Consider the following 19,903-nt stretch of genomic DNA (forward strand, 5'->3'; position numbering starts at 1 on the left):
TCACCCGAAACGCCTGCTGTATTGTACCCATCAGCTTTAGCACACACCTTCAGACCTTGCACTTTCATGCAACTCCAGCGTTTGGCACACCTTAACAAAGATCTAGAAGCACAGAATCCACCAGGTTGGAAGAAGAAACCTCCAACCTAGCACCCAGCCCTAGCCAGTCAACTAGACCATGGCACTAAGTGCCTCAGCCAGGCTTTTCCTGAACACACCCCGGGACGGCGACTCCCCCACCTCCCTGGGCAGCCCATTCCAATGCCAATTACTCTCTCTGTCAAGAACTTCCTCCTAACATCCAGCCTAGACCTCCCCTGGCACAACTTGAGACTGTGTCCCCTTGTTCTGTTGCTGCTTGCCTGGCAGAAGAGACCAACCCCCACCTGGCTACAGCCTCCCTTCAGGTAGTTGTAGACAGCAATGAGGTCTGCCCTGAGCCTCCCCTTCTCCAGGCTAAACAACCCCAGCTCATCTCCCTCAGCCTCTCCTCACAGGGCGGTGCTCCAAGCCTCTCACCAGCTTTGTCACCCTTCTCTGGACATGTTCCAGTATCTCAACATCTCTCTTGAATTGAGGAGCCCAGAACTGGACACAGCACTCAAGGTGTGGCCTGACCAGTGCTGAGCACAGGAGCAGAATAACCTCCCTTGTCCTACTGGCCACACTGTGTCTGATCCAGGCCAGGATGCCACTGGCTCTCCTGGCCCCCCTGGCCCCCTGGGCACACTGCTGGCTCCTGTTCAGCTACTATCTACCAGCACCCCCAGGTCTCTTTCTTCTGGCTGCTCTCCAGCCACTCTGTCCCCATCCTGTAGCGATGCTTGGGGTTGTTGTGGCCAAAGTGTAGTACAGTAATAACATTCCCCCCATCCCACACGGCATCACCTGCTCATTTGCTGGTACCATGAGTAGCCATATCTTCAGTCACATACTTACCCTATCTACATTCTGGTCAGCAGCAGTCCCCTCTAGCAGTTAAAAAAAGTGCTATTATGTACCAAGCAAAGAAACAGACACAAAACCCCTTCAGCATTAGGTCATTTAGTATTGGCCAATTAATTTTACTTTCATAGAAAGTTCCATATGTAACCAAACCACCTCCTTCCAGCATCCTCAAACCAAAGCTGGAGAAGTCTCTGAAGTCCTTGAAAATTTAGAGGCAGCAGTTACTGGACAAGAGAAGAAATCATAAGAATAGAGGCAACCCTGGCCAAAGACCTGAAAACATTTTTGCTTTTTTGACTGCTAGCTTTAGTGGTCCATAACATGTCCAGAGGAAAAAACCAAAACAGAACACCAGAAAGACCTCCAAACAGCAACACCACAAAAAATCCAACCTTGAAAACAAACAAACAACTCCCCCCCAAGAAACCAAAAAAAACCACAACAAAAACTCATGTCAGTCATCAAGCATCTTCAGGAAGAGATGCAAGTAGTTCTATGGTGCTCCCTCATAGATTTACACTGCAAGAAAAGCAAAACTATGCCAGACTCCAGGCCAGCAGGTTAGGTGACTTACAGCAGAGCACTCCACAGTGGCACTTGCATCGTGTGGGCTGCTGTGCCTGCCCTCTGATGCAGCCCCCAGGAGGATACTGACAGGATCTCTCTACACCCTTGGGAGTTCACACATCTTGTTTTCTTGGCTAACCACCATAAGCAGCTTAACTTGTCTCTTCAGTTAAGCTTCAGCTCCCATTAATGTCCTGAGTGACTCCAACCTGCTCAACTGCTTCCTGAATGCTTGACAGCCCCCCCTTTGGCACTGTGCTACTGAGAATGGCTGGTAGGAAACAGAATCATAGAATCAGTCAGGGTTGGAAGGGACCACAAGGATCAGCTAGTTCTAACTCCCCCCTGCCATGCCCAGGGACACCCTACCCTAGAGCAGGCTGGCCCCAGCCTCAGCCAGCCTGGCCTTAAACACCTCCAGGGATGAAGCCTCAACTACCTCCCTGGGCAACCCAGTCCAGGCTCTCACCACTCTCATGCTGAAGAACTTCCTCCTCACATCCAGCCTGAATCTCCCCACCTCCAGCTTTGCTCCATTCCCCCTAGTCCTGTCGCTCCCTGACAGCCTGAAATGTCCCTCCCCAGCTTTTTTGTAGTCCCTTTCAAATACTGGAATGCCACAAGGAGGTCACCTGGGAGCCTCCTCTTCTCCAGACTGAACAGCCCCAACTCTTTCAGTCTGTCCTCATAGCAGAGCTGCTCCAGCCCTCTGAGCATCCCAGTGGTCCTTCTCTGGACACGCTCCAGCACATCCACATCCTTCTTGTAATGGGGTTCTCCATTACAAGAGTTGTTCCAGTGACTACTGTACCCTGGGGTTTACCCTGACAAGCCAAGCTCGTATGGATTACAGTCTGGCAGCAAATTCATTTCTGCAACCTACTTATCTCAAATAGAAGATGTCATTGACAGGCACCTCTTTGAATAGAGTATAAAATTCTGAGACAATTACCTTTTTCTATACATACTTTATTGCAGGTATACATATAATTAATTCCTTTTCAGCAAGAAATTCCTTTCACAGAAAGGAGAAAAATTTTACCATTAAAATAGAGTGATTATAGCACACGTATTTTACAGATATGTACAAATATTGGCAGCTAGTTTCTAACATCAGCTGATAAATGCTTCACACCTCTACCAAACTAATCAACCCCAAAAAAATAATAGAGAGACCTTCTAAATTAAAAACAAAACATAAACCCCCAAAATGTATTACTAGAAGGAACAAGGTTTGGGTTTTGTTGGTTTGGTTGTGAGGATTTTCTTTGTTGGTTGGTTTGTTTTTTTTTTTCATGTGAGTATAAAAACTTGCATAAGAGATATTCACAGTGCTTGTAAGGTATGAATTCATTCTCAGTTTACACACAAATGTGTTTGGTCTCCCCTTCATATGTGTATGTAGTTTATAGTACTGGAGGGAGCTGTATTGACCACTAAGAGAGAAGACAGCCAGACCTGGCGAGTTTGTCTTCCCCACCAGCCATGAATACAAGAAGCCCTCGTGTATGTACAAGGCAACAGATGGTCATGCAAGAGCCAATTACTCTGTTTTCAGGCACTGGTGTGTTTTGTAACCAAGATTACAGCGTTTCACCAAATCCACTGAATGCTTGGTAACTGCAAAAAGAAAACAACCCAACTGCCTGGTGTCCATAAACACTTCAGGAAGGTGGTTAGGCTGAAGCAGGTATGAATGTGATTGTCTTTGAGAGAGTCTGCGTGGATGCGAGCCATGTGCATGGTTTGTGACATGGTTCCAAACAATTACAGCCACTCAGTTTTAAGCACTTTTTTCCTGTCAGCAGAAGTGACTGTACATCTGCATGGGTAGGAGAGCAACAGATTAGCAGGTATGTCACTCCAGACCACCCCACCTTTTCCACAGAGAGACACTGCTGCAGGAAGACCCATCCCTCTAGCTCCACAGCAGCTGCAAGAGTAAGGCTGCTTCCTGCAGCATGGCCACTGGCGTCCTGGATCCTGGCTCTGCTCATCTCTCATGGCTTATAGCCAAAAACTGCCCAGGTAACAGGGAGGTTTGACTGGACTGTTCACAAGCAGGCAGATGTCCTTTACTCATTTAGACTCATTCAAGAGTTTATGTTTGATGCAGTAAACCTACATCAGGTACTTTGTAAAGGGATTTTGGCTTTGTCTGGAACAAATGATGAGAGACAAATGAAAAGAGATTAATGAACACATGGCTCCTAATTGTTCATTACAAAAAGAAAGAACAGTGTAATCAAAGAGGTCAACTGAGTCATGGCTACTGTGACCTCAAACACACAGCTAGGGTTTGGTGTTGGATTAATCTCAGAGGATAGATGTACAGTCACTGGCAGCACTTCAGTACAAGTTCTGTCTCATGTATAGAACCAGTGAGCCATCAAAGCAACAGGTCAAACCCTCCTCACGGTGGTCTGGCTTCCTTCCTTTCCTGAGTTAGGCTGTCTTCAGCTTTTGAATGATCAATGCTGCACAATACACACTTCCTTCGCTGGCAGAGCTGCATCAATCTGCTTTTAGTTTGCAAAAAAAGTATTGGCTTTCACCTGCAATGTTGTCATAAGCTTAGGTACATCTTACACATGCCTGCTGCAGTCACAACCTTCCCAAATGCTGGGTACTGAAAAGGTGAAGATGTGCTGCAAGGATATAGGGAAGGAAATCAAACAAACATTCCTGGGATGTAACAAGGCAGCAGGAAGTTTTCCACAGCAAATGCCTGAATCAAATAGTATAATTATAAGAATTTTCTCAGCGAGAGCCAGCACAGCCAGCTCCACCATGCAAAAATCACTGAACAAGTGCCCTTGGTTTGGGACAACAACGCCCTACACTTCCACTATCTCCAGCCTGCAGCACCATGTGTTTGTATGACCTATCCATGACTAAGCTGGACACAGCCACTCTCTCCTTCCAAAGCAACTTGTCTCCTAAGCAGAGGAAAAATTTCTGAAGGAACAGCTTTCTGGAAAACAAAGAAAATAGCAACACAGAAGTATGATACAAAGTAAGGGGCGATCATGCCTGGAGAAATTCTCCAGTCACACTCCTCTCTTCAATTAACACTCGTATTCTCAAAAGCAGCCAAGTCATTTTATCTCCTCCTCCATCTCCCCACAAATATAAGCACTTATTTATCAATCTGCAGCATGGCTGTAGTAGACATCTGAGAGGCAGTTTCATTTAAAGAAGGAAAAAGAAGAACACACAAAACAGCAACAACAGAAAAAGAGAAATAAATTCCTGGTGGAGCAGGTTCTTGCTCCCAGTAAAGGTAACAGGCAACTTGTGTTCATTGCAACAGGAACGGGCTAGGTACTTCCATACCCAGCCCTCCAAATGTGCTCAGGAGCATCCTGTGACCTGGCAGCTGTTGGCAGGGCTGCAGCTGCATGAATTCAAGAAAACACATCTGTACTGTACACTAACACTAACATACAGGGACCACAAGGAAAAGGCAGGAAGATAAACTGACATAAGGCTTTAAATGTCTTTCTGATAAATCCATTTGGACATAGTGTTTGCTTTAGTAGCTCAGCATGTGTTTTGGTCCTCTGTTTTTGGTTTTTATGTTGGTTGTGTCACTGCTAATGGTGCAGGACACTTCCATCTTCTGCTCAGACACTTCAAATGTCACCATTAAGTGCTACACTCCAGTCGATTTGCCCTGTAGACAGATCTGCAGAAGTGATGTCACTGATTATGGAGCAGAATAACCAAGCTGCTCACAGTCTCCTGCAAGAACCAGAATGACATCACATGTGTTAATGAGGTATATATTTCCATGATGAGCCATTTCCTGGTATGGAAGAGTTCCAATCTCATTACACCACAAACTCCTCCGGGAGCTGGTCCTCTCCCAGAAGATCCAAGGACAGGCAGTTCATAGATCGCTTCCCATAAAGGGCAGACTTGGTTTTGCAGTCCACCGTGGAGTACACACAGCCATAGACAGACAGCTTATCCTCCAGGCTGCAGCCAAACGTGTAGCTGTGGGATGTGTCTGAAGACAGTGCGGCACTCAGGGGCGGGTGGCGGCGCTTGTAGAGGCGGATATCATCCAAGCTCTGGCTGTGCTGGTCTGCACAGCTCCTGCTTTTGGGTGATCTGACCTGCCAATTCGGTAAGACACAAAGTGAGGAAGTGAGACAGCCCAAGGATGTTGGCTGTGTGCACGGCAAGTTTTACAGCACTGCTCTTCCACTCCTTCAAAGCAGCTCCAATAACCTCCTGAAGGGCATTGGCTTGATGAAGAAATTACAAGTGCAAGTGCATTAAGCTGCCCTCCCACATTGAGCCAGACCCTGATCTGACTGTACTGTGTTGTCAGTGCCCAGTAAAAAGGACAAAATACTGAACAGGCATTGACACCTCGACGACATGTCACTTCCTGACAGAGCCCTGCAGTCATCTTCAAAAGGACAAAGTACATGTAGCCAAAAATGGCACCAGCTGCTGAGCACACTGAGTTAGTGAAAGGAAGGTTCAGAATGCAAGTATGCAAACTAATGAGCTACAGTGTCCAAAGTTCACTAGGTGCCAGGTAGTTTCCTCTACGTAACATTGTTTAGCAGTGAAGAGCAGCAAACTGCAGTTCCCAGAGGCAGTGTCTTGCTACACAAGCTGTAGTGACTTCGCCTCTGCAGAGGAATAAGTGACTACCCGAGACATTTCCAACTTCCCCACCTGCTTCTTCTTGTTCTGCCTTTTCACAACCAACTTTTAAAGCTGATTTCAGGAATACTGCTTTTAAACCAAGACTGCAATACAGAAAACTTCCTCCCACTGTCACTTCTTTCACCTCCATGGGATAAGAACTAAAAACCACCCTGACGAAACCCTGTGCTGACAAAGCTGCACTCCCAGAAACAGGCATATGCTGTATGGTCCAGTCATTGAATCAATCAGGTTGGAAGAGACCTCCAAGATCAGCCAGGCCAACCTAGCACCCAGCCCTGTCCAGTCAACTAGACCATGGCACTAAGTGCCTCAGCCAGGCTTTTCTTCAACACCTCCAGGGATGGTGACTCCACCACCTCCCTGGGCAGCCCATTCCAATGCCAATCACTCTCTCTGGGAAGAACTTCCTTCTAACATCCAGCCTAGACCTCCCCCGGCACTGCTTGAGACTGTCCCCGTGTTCTGTTGCTGTGAAATCCATAACAACCAAGTTCACCTGATGTACAGCTGTACCAAGGTCTAGTATAATGGAGACAATGCACACACAGACAGACCCTCCTGCTGAGCACTCCTTTACCTGGTGAAGCGATTCCACACTTTGCCCTCTCATTTTTATCAGCGTGACTTGTACCACAGGCAGCAATTCTTCATTTACAGCTGCAAAAGAGAAGGAAGATGTGAAAAAGTATTGCAAAGGTTTGAGGGTTTTTTGGGCTGTGAAGAAGGGAAGCTGTTCTCAGAGGCCACATTCAAGCAGTACTGTCCTATGAATATACATCAGTAAGCACTTCAGTGCTCTGGAAGTTTTGCTCACACTTATTCCCTTTTATCCCATCAAGGTTTGATGTTTAAGAACTCTCAAGAAAACATCTTCTCACCAAGTTGTCCCATATTCACCCACCTTGCTTTGCTGTGAAGGCTGTGTGTCTCAGGGCCAGACAGCTCCTGCATGGCCCCACTGGCTAGCATTGCCTGTGTCATAAGCCTCAAAACTTTTGCCTATCGTTTCCTGTGACCAGCTCATTAATCTGTGGTTGAACTCCTCGGCTGTTTTGTGGTATACAAGACTTTAAAGCAAATTCCTTCCCTACAAAAGGTTTACCTCAGGTATCTTTTTGTCATTAACCGAGTATAAACTTGGCAAATTTGGAGAAGGGGGACCTTGAGGAGCCAAGAGGAGGGCAGCATTATGCAATATAGGGTGCTGGCCTTTACCCTCTAGATGAGCTGACCTTAAATCCTGTTAGAATCATAGAATCAACCAAGTTAGAAGAGACCTCCAAGATCAACTAGACCATGGCACTAAGTGCCTCAGCCAGGCTTTTCTTCAACACCCCCAGGGACAGCAACTCCACCACCTCCCTGGGCAGTCCATTCCAATGCCAATCACTCTCTCTGTGAGAGAGCTGCAGTTGGGCAGAACACTTGCAGTTGTTTGGAATAAGGTACAGCTTTCTTAGATCTCTCAGATTATGACTGTTGCTAGAGCCTGAAGAAAAGTACTCAGCAGCAGCAGAAAGCCATCTCACCTTGGCAGCTAGCAGCATCTAGAGGAAGAGATTCAACAGATTCTCCCACAGTGGCCTCCTCTAACTGCTTTTCCTCTAAGGGCTCATTTACTGGCACCTCCTCTGGCTCATCTACTGCCAGCTCAAGCTCTAGGAGGAAGAGAGCAGCAGAAGGGTTATCATTACACTTCACGTTCTTTTACTCTCCATTCTCCTACAGGACAAGGAAAGAGCGAGCTTAGGAATTGCTCCACCTTTCCCAATTCTTTACCGTCATCCTGAGAGTCATCTTCAGCCCTCCCTTTGCTGCCGCTCTCAATGCCAGAGCTGCCGTAGCTGATGGTCGAGCTGCAGGATTTCTCTTGCCTGTGCACTCTGTCAATGCCGAAGGGCTCATCCACTGACATTTCCACGGACACCCGGTGCCTGGAGTCGGCCTCGATGCCCGACGTGTGGGAGCTGCCGTGGCTCCCCGTGGACTGGCGCGAGAGGCGGTTGTGCCTCCGGCTGCCGCCGCTGCTCCCGCTGCCACGCGAGTTCTTGTCGCACGGGTCCAGGTCCATGTCTAGAGTGTCACTGATATAGGACTCGCGGTAACGCTTCTTCTCTGAGGAAAAGACGAGAGAAGCCCAGGGGAGCTTTAACCGGCACCGATGGAAGGGCAGCAAAAATAATCAGTAACTCCTGGGACTGGTACAGCCCAACAATTCAGAAACAGGATGCAGCCACTGAACAAGCTCAGGAGCAGCTTTGTATTCAGTTTGCTCAACAGGCACTGGGCTGCCTAGGTGGTTGTGAAAGAATTAGTCACACGTGCAAGCATCTCCTGAATTGGAACAGACAAGCAGAGGCAGTTATGATACAGAAATCAGAAACTTCCAGAATGAAGGGAAGATCAAGAAAAAGGAATTACTTAGCTAATCTAAGTGCCCAGTCCTTAAAAACAGACTGCATTGACAGTCTGGAGAAGAGGAGGCTTCCAGATGACCATATTATGGCCTTTCAGTATCTGAAGGGGGCCTACAAAGAAGCTGGGGAGGGACTTTTCAGGATATTAGGGAGTGACAGGACTAGGGGGAATGGAGCAAAGCTGGAGGTGGGTGGGTTCAGCCTGGACAGGAGGAGGAAGTTGTTCAGCGTGAGAGTGGTGAGACTCTGAACTGGGTTGCCCAGGGAGGTGGTTGAGGCCCTGTCTCTGGAGGTGTTTAAGGCCAGGCTGGATGAGGATGTGGCCAGCCTGCTCTAGGGTAGGGTGTCTGTGACCTCCAAGATCACCCAGTCCAACCTAGCACCCAGCCCTAGACAATCAACCAGACCATGGCACTAAGTGCCTCAGCCAGTCTGTTCTTCAACAGCTCCAGGGACAGCGAATCCACCACCTCCCTGGGCAGCCCATTCCAATGCCAATCACTCTCTCTGACAACAACTTCCTCCTAACATCCAGCCTAGACCTCCCCTGGCACAACTTGAGACTGTGTCCCCTTGTTTTGTTGCTGCTTGCCTGGCAGAAGAGACCAACCCCCACCTGGCTGCAGCCTCCCTTCAGGGAGCTGTAGACAGCAATGAACAATCAATACTTCCCAAAAATGGACTTGAAACCTAGTTAACACCATCATTTCCCTTATAAGCTTCCTGATAAGGGAGAAATTCTATTATTTAGGATGGAGAACAGCCACCATGAAGTAACAGTAGAGCCTCACATGTTATACTCTTCCCCTTAACAAAGTCACCTGCTCTTCCATCACATACCTTCAGCCTCCTCCAGTTTTTGGATCTGCTTCAACACTGGCTGGATATTCAGAAACAGACGATGGCTGTTGCTGAGGAGCTGCAGCAAGTGCCGTGACCTGAAGGGGCAGCCCGTGTAGTAAACTAGTTTCCGTGCTGAGGGTAAGCCATCTGGCTGGATCTCAAATTTTTTCCCCTGCATGAAGAGGAAACATGCCAGTGAAATGAGCAAAAGCATGTTTCAGCTGCCACAGAGAGCTGTGGTCTTGTGCACAGAAGCAACAAGACTTGAGATGGCTATGTGGGCAGCTCAACAGTTCTGCGAGCTCCCAGGCTGGCAGCTCACTGTCGGGTAGCCTCTGTTCCACCACACTCACCAGAAATGCCAGCTTCCCGATGTGTGACCAGGGAAAGTCGTAGAGGAGCTGGCGAACGTGATTCACCTCCTGCAAGACATCAAACTGGGAATGACTGGGGACTGGCAGGGACAGGGCGGAGGCCGCCCTGCGCAAAAGAACGTGCAAACAGCCAAGAATGTGAGATATGCAGAGCCTGGCACTCGCATGCAGAGGAGGCAAAGGAGCTGCAGTGAGGGGGAGGACTGGGAAGCTGGGCAGAGTTAATGCTACACCAGAAGGCTTTCATGGCAGTTTGTTACCTGATAGATGTGCATTCCTCTCAGGGTCAGACCCAGGATAACCGTTGGGCGATCTTCCTTCTTATCCTAAGAGAACAGAAGAGTCTGGAGTCAAAGGTTAATCTACAAAGACCACACTCTTGTTCTGGCTTCTACTGAGCGAGAGGTAGCAGGACTCATCAGGCAGATGCCATTAGCTCATTTGGGTTTTATTGTGTTTGTAAAGTGCACCTTGCCTTGTTGACCCTTGAAATACCTACACCTAAAATCCCTTCATGCTGAACTCAAGCATTTCACCAGCAATTGCCCTAGCTACCCTGGACAGGGAATCCTGTAGCTTCAGCGACTTGAGGGCATGAACAGTTACTGCTCTCAGAGGTCCCCTGTAACCTCTCATCCCGCCACATGCTGTCTCTGCTGTCCCCACATACATGCACCACTGTCCCTCTCCAAGTGACAGCACAAAACAGAAAGGACATCTGTCTCCTCCTTGTCTCTGCATTGCCGTTCTCATTCAGGGACTTGCTGAAGCTTAGGCGTCCTTTGGCCAGGAGGGAGCTAATCAGAGGCCAGAGTTAGAGACATTCCTTCTAATCTTTTGATTTCAGTGTTGGCAGCAGGTGGGTTTAAATGTTTTCAGATGTGCTGGAACACTGCCTTCATGCTGCATAAAGAAAAGATATAGTATGTCTCAAGAAAGAGTATGTCTTCTATTGACATACTCGGTGTCACGCAAGACATACCCTATCTTGAGATGCACTCTGTCTCTAATGAGATTCCTTTGCTTGCAAATCAGAAAATATCAAGCTTGTTCTTTCAGTGTCTTCTGGCATGGCAGAGAGAACTGAACACTTAACTTTTCTTACTAGGAGAAACAGGATGAAGAAAATTTGGAGTGAAAATTTATAGACTCACAGAGCTCAAACTTTACATTAAAACCTACCTCTTATCTGGCTTGCCAAGATGCAAGCTTTATGTCACCACATTACCTCACCCTATGCTCCTAGTACCATCCACATCTCCGGTTTCAAGTCACTAAGAAATGTTTCCTAAGGGCAATCAGCTTTGTAAAGCAGCATTAGTCTGGAGGAGAGATGCAAGGCTCAGTGCTGTGCTTCCTCTCAGAGTTCCCAATTTAGTAGTAGCCATGACGTGGTTGTATAACATAATTGGCCACTTCTGAAATCTCAGAGCAGCTTCATCTAGCACCCCTGTGCGCTTGACCAAGAGCTCTATGATCCAGATGTCACTTAAGAGGAGGTTATCTCATCGTGAGATGAGGTAACTGTGTCACAAAACAGGAAGAGCAGCACATGGTGGATCAAAGACATGGAGTTAGCAATGCATGAAATGTAAGTTCAAGTCAGACAGGATTTTGGATATTAAGAGCAATCAATTTCACAGCCCTGGTGCTTTTGGACAGAAATTGTATCATGTCCTGCCAGGTACACTTCTTACAGCATTCAAGTCTAATCAACCCTCTTATGTCTGCATCATTAAGAGCATTAGAATCAAAGCACAGAGGACAAAGGAGAGGAAGAGGAAGCACCTATGGTTTGCAAGGAACTGAAACTAAGCCTAGACTAGAGGCCAAATGGGAACTTCTTTTCTCCACTAACTAGAACTGCTCCACCTGGTCAAAGGACACAGATGAATGGGCTGCCCAGGGAGGTGGTGGAGGCACCATCCCTGGAGGTCTTCAAGAAAAGACTGGATGAGGCACTTAGTGCCATGGTCTAGTTGACTAGATAGGGCTGGGGGATAGGGTGGACTGGATGATCTTGGAGGTCTCTTCCAACCTGGTTGATTCTATGATTCTAAGTGCAATAGTGCACTGAATTACAGTTTAAAATAAGAAGTTCTCAGTTTAAACCTTCTGCAGCCTGTAGAAGTGAACTGGCACATCTTCCAGCAAGCAGGACTCCTTAATGAACTTCAGCACTGCATCCTTAGCACTCAGCCCTTGCTGTTCTCGATGCATCTCTGGGGCATGTTTCAAGATGTAGTCACTCCCCCTCTTTGCAATTATCTAAACAACAAGGAAAACAAACGGGTCAGCAATTCTTCAGCAATCCCCATGGGAGGCCTCTGTAATCAAAAGCAGAGGGTGGAAGTGGAGGAGGAGGTTCATGTGGTCCCTCAAGATGTTAGTCCAGATTCACCTCTACCTCCCTAAAGGATAAGCATTTAAAGTAACCCAGATAACACCAATGTCTCCAAACAGATCCTAGATGACAAAACTGTAACAGACTAAGACTACAGGCCAGCTCTTGTCAGTTTGAAGTACTGGAATCAGTCTTCCTAAGTCTTAGCATCTATAAATGCTTATGGGCAGATAACAAATACTGCTCTGCATACCAACCCAATCAACATCAACATTTCCAAACACTGCAGAAATGCTAGGTGGTCCTTTTAAGACCAGAAACTACACCATTAGCTCGATTCAGCATTTCCATCCTCAAAGGGGTGGATTACACTATCTCAGGATACCTTTTATCTGCTGGGAGTGGTTGGCAGGCACGTGGCTTTGCTAAGCAGCAGAAGCACTCACACTGGGTCTTTTGTTCCTGCCCTGCAAATGCAGCACCCAGTTCCCATGCTTGCCAGTGTTTCCACTCCATACAAGGCTATAGGGCATCCTATCCACATCCCATGTCAGACTGGCCTCTTTGAGGCTACAAGCAGCAGCTGAATTCAGTTCACAAAATCCCCCACTGCTGAGGGCGTTGAAAACCAGATTCCACTTGGTACCTGAGAACACCCTAGCAGAACAACCTGCCCTGACTCAAAACAATAAGACCCTTCATCACATCCCAGTTCCTACTTCCATTTTACACTGAGACCGTTATTTACCCTGTTTGGTAACACCTCTGCCCTCCTCTACATGTCTTGCCACGTAAGTTGCCCTCCCACAATGAAAGGCTGGGCTCAGTGGAGGACATTTATGCTGTCAGCAGCACAGCATCAGCAGAAAGCCAAGCCAGCTCCACGGTTCAAAGCTGGCCTGATCACCTTGGGGCAGCACTGCCTTTCTACAACAGCACAGGGCTTGGGGCAGCCCTCAGCCAAGTGATCTCAAACACGTGTTGGAGGAACAGCTCACATTGAAGGAGCACATTATTCAGTATCTCCCCTGTGGGCAGGGAGAGAAGCATCCTCATGCCAGGTTTTGCTTTCTTTAATGATGTAATAAATCATCTATGTATTTGTTTGGAGTTGTGGCTTAGTGCAGGTGAGCCACACTTTGCCTTGGCCTTTGCAACGCTTGCCAGAGGAAAAACATTCTTTGGTTAGACTAAGCCAGAAACAGCATGCATGAGACATCTTCTCCAGCCCTTTGTTAGTGACCTCCTGCCAGGTGCCCCATAGCAAGGAACAGCATGGGATGAAGGCCTCATCTGGAAGAAAGGTGAATTTCTGCACAACAAGGCAGGCAGGCTGGAACTCACGCATAAAGGAGACTCACCCAGCTTTGCAGCCTCAGTGTAGTCACTGTCATTGCTCTGAGTCTTCTCCCCAAAGCAGGTGACAGTGGCACCTTTCAGGGAAGATGCAATTTGTCTAGAGACAAGCAGTTAACTACCAGAGGCACCTGGGGGTTTTGGCAGCTAACCTAAGGCATAAACTGTCATAGCAGAGCAGGGGGGTCTAGAACTAAATCAGGTTTCAGAGAAGGGTCTGTCCACATCCCATGGGACATGGGCAGCCATCATGAGATGTTACAGGGATGCATCTGCATCCAAGCTAGCTAGCTAGCTTCCCTCTGTATTTTTATGGGCACTAAAATGTTTATCACTCAGTTTTTTGAAAATCCACTGCAAGAGATCTCTCTGTAGGTAACCAGGCCTGATAGAGTCTGAGCTAATTTGCCTTTGATAACTAAAGCAAATCTTGTGTTTCTAAGATGTTTGTAAGACATGAAGGGCACAGGCCCATGTGTCAAGAAACATGAAAACCCATTTCCAGGCCCTTCCCTTTTCTCTTACTGAAATTGATCCAGAGGCACTGCACAGCAGTACTGCTAGGGTTTAGGCCTATCCATCCCAGAGGTAAGCATTGCAGAGCTAACAATAGTGGACAATAGACTTTGGTTTTGCAGCCCTGGGGTTTTCTGTGGAGCTTAGGTTGTGCAGATCTTCCTTATGCACCACTGCAAACAATCCTTTAAGCCATAGAAGAATTAAACTAAGACAGCTACACTGATGGAGTTGTTACTTTGCCATCACATTCCCTCACCAAAGGAGAATACACACACATATCACCCACTTTATGATGAGCGAGCCCAGCAGGAATGGGCACCTCCATCCTTTGGAAAGAGAGGAGATATCTCCTGAGGGAAACTCGGAGTGAACTCTACCACTCTGCCTGACCACTGTAGTAGAAGTTGGGGAAGTTGCACGGCTGCAATTAGGTACTACTTTGACATAGCTCCTGCTGTGTGTGCAATCTGTTGACAGTAAGAGCCTCCAAAACTTACCCATTGTGGGAAATAAGCCTGAGGTTCAAAGTATTTGCCAGCATGGACTTTCTCCCTGTAGTTGCCCAAGTCTGCCTGCAAGCTGTAGGCAGCCAGCAAGAAGTAGATTTCTTCTTTGTGGTTGCACCGAGACATAAGTACTCGTTCTTTAAGGTGGCAGTAGTAGAGCTGCCGTGCCACCTTATCACTGCAAGACACAAAAGGCAAATTTACTTGAGTATGACAATTCAGTCTCAGTCAAGCCCCCTCAAACACATCTCCCTTCTGAGAGAAGGAATTAAACTGTGACATCCCTGATGTATGCCAGCGCCACCCTGATAACAGTTATGTGTGAATGGAGCAGCAAGCCAAGATGAAGATCTTCTCCCACGAAGTGTTGAACAAACATGGAAAACAGTAGCTTCTGTCTTGAGAAGCTTGAGATCTAACAAGTTTGGCAGAAGGCAGATGAAAGAGAAATCACGTCACACCTGTTTTGGAGACTTGGCTACATCAAGCACTTCTGTTTCTCTGGAAAGAAGCAGGAGAGTCGGGAGAATCAACTCCCCTGAGGGAGTTGCAGACCTGTTTCTTGCATACCTGTCCTCCTTTCCCCTTTAAACCTGGCACTGCTTTTTCATTTCACCTTGCCCTAGGCTCAAGGTACTTTTCAACAACTAATTCCCTGCAAGGTAGATCAAAAGACACAGGAGCTTTGGGCTTGTTTTTGTCTTCTTCCTCAAGCTGCTGAACAGGGATAGTCTGATAAGATGCAACTGTTGCATAGCGCTGATAACCCACACAGTCCTGCTGTAAGGACTCACAGGAAGCAGGCTGCTGCTATGTATGTAGAGATGAAGTGCTGGACACCACAGTCTGCACACAGAAGTATGTGTGTACAGTTTGAAGGGGCTGTGGAACTACCTCTTCCACAGACCTCCCCAGTTAAGTTACCAGCACAAGAAAAGTTGCTTGTGATGCTAAAACATTAGGAGTAGGAGAATCATAGAATCAACCAGGTTGGAAGAGACCTCCAATGTCATCCAGTCCAACCTAGCACCCAGCCGTAGACAATCAATTAGACCATGGCACTAAGTGCCTCAGCCAGGCTTTTCTTCAACACCTCCAGGGATGGTGACTCCACCACCTCCCTGGGCAGCCCATTCCAATGCCAATCACTCTCTCTGGCAACAACTTCCTCCTAACATCCAGCCTAGACCTCCCCCACCACAACTTGAGACTGTGTCCCCTTGTTCTGTTGCTGGTTGCCTGGAAGAAGAGACCAACCCTCACCTGGCTAGAGCCTCCCATCAGGGAGATGTAGACAGCAATGAGGCCACCCCTGAGTCTCCTCTTAGCCTCTCTTAGTACCTAAAAGCAAAACTAAATAAAAACCACTTAACGCCCAAAGATACTCCAGAAGAACAATTTCTCTGTACCCAGAATGAAAGACGACAGAGAGAAAATAAATGCATAAACAAACAATAACAAAAAAACCCAACCCAAAGAACTCCAAAACCCAAGAAAACAAACAAACAAAATAACCCACAAACTGCCAAAAAAAAAAAAAAACAAAACCAACCCAAAATCCACCAAGCTTTATTCAAGATGAGAACAAATGCCAAAAATCTGGTAAAGATTTTAATCCACCCAAATGATCCCAGCTCTTGGCTTGCCCTGGGGTCACAATCATACCAGAAGTGCTGATGCAAATTAACTCTGTCAGTTGTTCACTTTTAACTACCTCATCCTTTGTTCTGTACCGTGGGTGAGGGGGGTGGTGGTGTTTTGAGTGCAGCTCATCTCCTATGTGAATGGACTGCAAATGCAAAACTGTAGCTTATGAAGTAAATTCTTTCATCCATTTACAGAAGTCAATTTCCAGGAGCAGACTGCACAGAGCACTACTCAGATACCAAAAAAACCCCAACCATCCAGAAGCATTAGCATGTGCACTGGAGTACAGTTGTTTTGGTACATTCATCTGATGCTTTTCATACAACCAAAAGATGCAAGCAGAAGAGCGCTGATTGTATTTTGATGCTGCTGTCATTCAACCTGCTCTCTAAACACAGATGGAAAAGCAGTCACAATTTTCTTAAGGGTAAGGAGTACGAGTCACAGGCTCACAGGATGTTAGGGGTTGGAAGGGACCCAAGGAGATCATCGAGTCCAATCCCCCTGCCAGAGCAGGACCACACAATCTAGCATAGATCAGAGGAACACATCCAGACAGGTCTTGAAAGTCTCCAGAAAAGGAGACCTCACAACCTCTCTGGGGAGCCTGTTCCAGTGCTCTGCGACCCTTACAGTAAAGAAGTTCCCCTTTGTGTTGAGGCAGAACCTCTTTTGCTGCAATTTACACCCATTGCTCCTTGTCCTATCACAGGGAGCAGAGCCTGTCCCACATCCTCCTGGCCAGCCCTCAGATACTTATAAACATTTATCAACTCCCCTCTAAGTCTTCTCTCCTCCAGACTAAAAAGCCCCAGGTCCCTCAGCCTCTCCTCATAAGGCATGCCCTCCAGTCCCCTCATCATCCTCATAGCCCTCTGCTGGACCCTCTCCAGCAGATCCCTGTCCCTCATAAACTGGGAAGCCCAAAACTGAACACTGAATTGATTCAAGGAAAACATTCATGGTATAGGATGAAGATGTCTGTCAAGGTCTTAACAATTTAGGGAGAAAAAAGAAAAGGATTTTTCATGCTTATTTCCATGAGCTCACAGAGATGAGGTTAACAAACATTATTTTTCTTGCCTTTTAAGAACACAGTGAGCAATTCAAAAGACAGTAACTACCACAGAAGGGAATAACTTACCTTATTACTCTTCCATTTTCTACATAGTATTGGACCCTGAAGAATGCAACAAAAGGAGGGCTGAATTTCTCCGTTCCCTAGAGCAGAGAAAGAAGATGAGTTAACTACTGTTCAGCATCCAAACTTCCTGTTCTACTGCCTGGTAACCTTCTCTCCTCCTAAGCTTGCTTCCCATACTGCTTTTCATTTTCTAATCTTAGCTCTTGGCAAGTTTTAGGGCAGATCTGACTGTCTTGAAGGCTTACAACAACAAAGCATCCTAACGCATTTAGGCTGAATGGCAAAACATCCTAGGGAGGGGAGAAGATCTGGGATGAGGGGAGATGAGCAGATATAAAGGAGTCCCAGTGTAGCCTGGGGACGCCCAGCCTGGCCCAGAGTTACCTAGCTCAGCACCTGGCAGCGCAGGGAAACACTGAGCTGAGCACAGCAAAACTTAACACAGCCTGCCTCACAGCATGGGGCTGAGCAGCAGGGTGGCATGATGTGCTGGCACGGTGTGCTGGCAGGGTGGCAGCGCTTCCAGGGCACGCCTAGGAGTAGCCAGCTTTCCCTGCACTGCCAGCACAGCCTTCTGCAGGGACACATGCTCCGCGCTGCTGCTGCGCTCAGCACTCACTGCCCCAGGCTCAGGCGCACCAGCCTGGCACTGCCTGCTCGCCTTCTGCTGGGGGAGGGCTCATGGTTAGCTACTCATCCCTCCCTGCAGCCAGACCAAACGGAGACATTGATGTCTGCTTCACGCCAAAGAGCTCTCTTAGAAGAAAGCCAGCAAGAGGTCTGTTGTTGTTTTAACTACAGCCTACCTTTCAGACTCATGGGCTTGTTGAAACAGAAGAAAGAGGGGAGAAGGGAGGAGACAGCAGTTCCCAATCCACCTCACTACCTGATCATCCAAACCACACTGCCTCAATTTAGCTGCAAGGATGCTGTGGGACAGAGTGTCAAATGCTTGCCTGGAATGAAGATAAAGCTACTGCCCTGCCATCATCTGTACACCTCCTTATGTCCTCAGAAAAGGCTATCAGGTTGGTCAAACGTAATAAGCTAATTAATCTGAATGTAATTGCATACTGCACTTTGTTCTTGACTGCTGCTCCTCTAATCATGAGACACACAAACAGGCATTATATGGTCTGAATGACCAGCGCCAAACAATTATGTAGGCTCGTCTTTACTTTGTGCTTTTTCCTCCCTGGACAGGTCTGGCTAACCTTGAACTAAGGGTCCTCTCACTCCACTGCTCTTTTACATGCATTCTAGAAATGTCACAGCTCCAGCCCCCTCCATACCAGCTTCAAGTCACAACAGGTCATTTTAGGCTGTTCTGCCTCAGAATTGCAGTGAGGATTCTCCAGACTCTTCACAGGCTCAGCTAAGGTCAAAAGCGAGATTGACCACTATGTCTTGACCTTCTCCACTCCTGCAGCAGCTAAGCAAGCAACCTCAGCCAGCAGTAACTGCTGCTCAAGTAAAGTTGTGCAAGGGCCTGATTTAGGTATTTTTATTAATTGCACAGCCATGTGCAAGTCCTTGCATCTTGCTACCTAACAGCATTCTGCCAACCACCTTCAAGAAACGTTTCATGGCCTTTGGTTTAAGAGCTTTAATTCTCTGTGTAGTCCACTAACAAAGCAGTAGCCTCCAAAAGTTAACATCTGCCTTACTTTGGTGGTCTCTTTCTTCCATTCCTTTGAGAAGTATTTGCTGAGCTTCTGCTCCAGGTCTATAAAAACATATTCATTATCTGAAAGAGAGGAAAAAGCATTTAAAGAATTAGCAGTTCTTATTCATTAAATACTCAGATGACTTCTAAGCAATACGCTTAAAGCTGACCATGGAATAGACAGGGCAGGGAAAACAGAGGGCACTGAGTCTCTTAGTTGGACATGCTTCTCTAGGCAGCATGCAGGGGAGGTCAGTGATGTCTTGATCTGACAGATTCTGAGCTGAAGTTTCCTGGCACCTTTGCCAAAACACAGAGTTCTTGCTTTATAAACAAGAAGCCACTTACAGAAGGGACACTATATCTTCCCAAGCTAATTGCACTATCAGTTTAGCTGCTTCAGTTTTCTACTATTAAACAAGTAAGTTCAACCCAAACTTCTCCTCTGCCATCACGTGGCAGCATGGTCCAATGTAGCATAAGCAGGTGGCCAGAGTCAGGTATTTGACAGATTTTATCCTCTGTGTAAGAAAGGGAAGAAGGACAAAATCCAAACGCCCTCCTCAGAAGGTCTCGCATCTCCTGCTCACACCCAACTTCTTTCTTTCACACAGCAAAAAGATGAATGTATGGAAATCTGACCTGCCTCAAAGGATCAGGACTAGTTCTCCACCCAGGAGAAGGTGAACAAGAGCCAGTCTGAACAGACCGTCCTCTTAGAAGAGTTTTGTGCTGCTTTCAAAGGCAACGTTCTGTGACACTGCTTACCAATTATCAAATCCAAACAACTCATCCAATGAAAGTTTTTTCCCTGAGTCTTCTCAAAGCCTCTTGAAGAGAAAGACTTGATGAGAGTTTCAGGCTTCAGCAGCAATGCCAGCTG

At 47.1% G+C, this 19,903-nt stretch overlaps 1 protein-coding gene across 2 annotated transcripts in view; it reads right to left on the reverse strand.

The window, feature by feature from the left end:
• Positions 1-2,463: 2,463 nt before the first annotated feature.
• Positions 2,464-19,903, reverse strand: part of FRMD1 (FERM domain containing 1) — a 46,082-nt gene continuing 28,642 nt past the window's right edge. For both annotated transcript variants that reach the window (XM_064158443.1, XM_064158442.1), the window contains exons 4-14: positions 19,022-19,101; positions 17,355-17,431; positions 14,555-14,741; positions 11,951-12,106; positions 10,099-10,164; positions 9,818-9,886; positions 9,462-9,636; positions 7,984-8,319; positions 7,734-7,862; positions 6,782-6,861; positions 2,464-5,636 (exon numbers count right to left, since the gene is read on the reverse strand). In XM_064158443.1, coding sequence (XP_064014513.1) covers positions 5,349-5,636; positions 6,782-6,861; positions 7,734-7,862; positions 7,984-8,319; positions 9,462-9,636; positions 9,818-9,886; positions 10,099-10,164; positions 11,951-12,106; positions 14,555-14,741; positions 17,355-17,431; positions 19,022-19,101 — 1,643 coding nt within the window. In that variant the 3' untranslated portion in view covers positions 2,464-5,348. The remainder of the gene's footprint in view (positions 5,637-6,781; positions 6,862-7,733; positions 7,863-7,983; positions 8,320-9,461; positions 9,637-9,817; positions 9,887-10,098; positions 10,165-11,950; positions 12,107-14,554; positions 14,742-17,354; positions 17,432-19,021; positions 19,102-19,903) is intronic.

This window comes from Pogoniulus pusillus, chromosome 18 (genome assembly GCF_015220805.1).
Source record: "Pogoniulus pusillus isolate bPogPus1 chromosome 18, bPogPus1.pri, whole genome shotgun sequence".
NCBI classification, from domain to species: Eukaryota; Metazoa; Chordata; class Aves; order Piciformes; family Lybiidae; genus Pogoniulus; species Pogoniulus pusillus.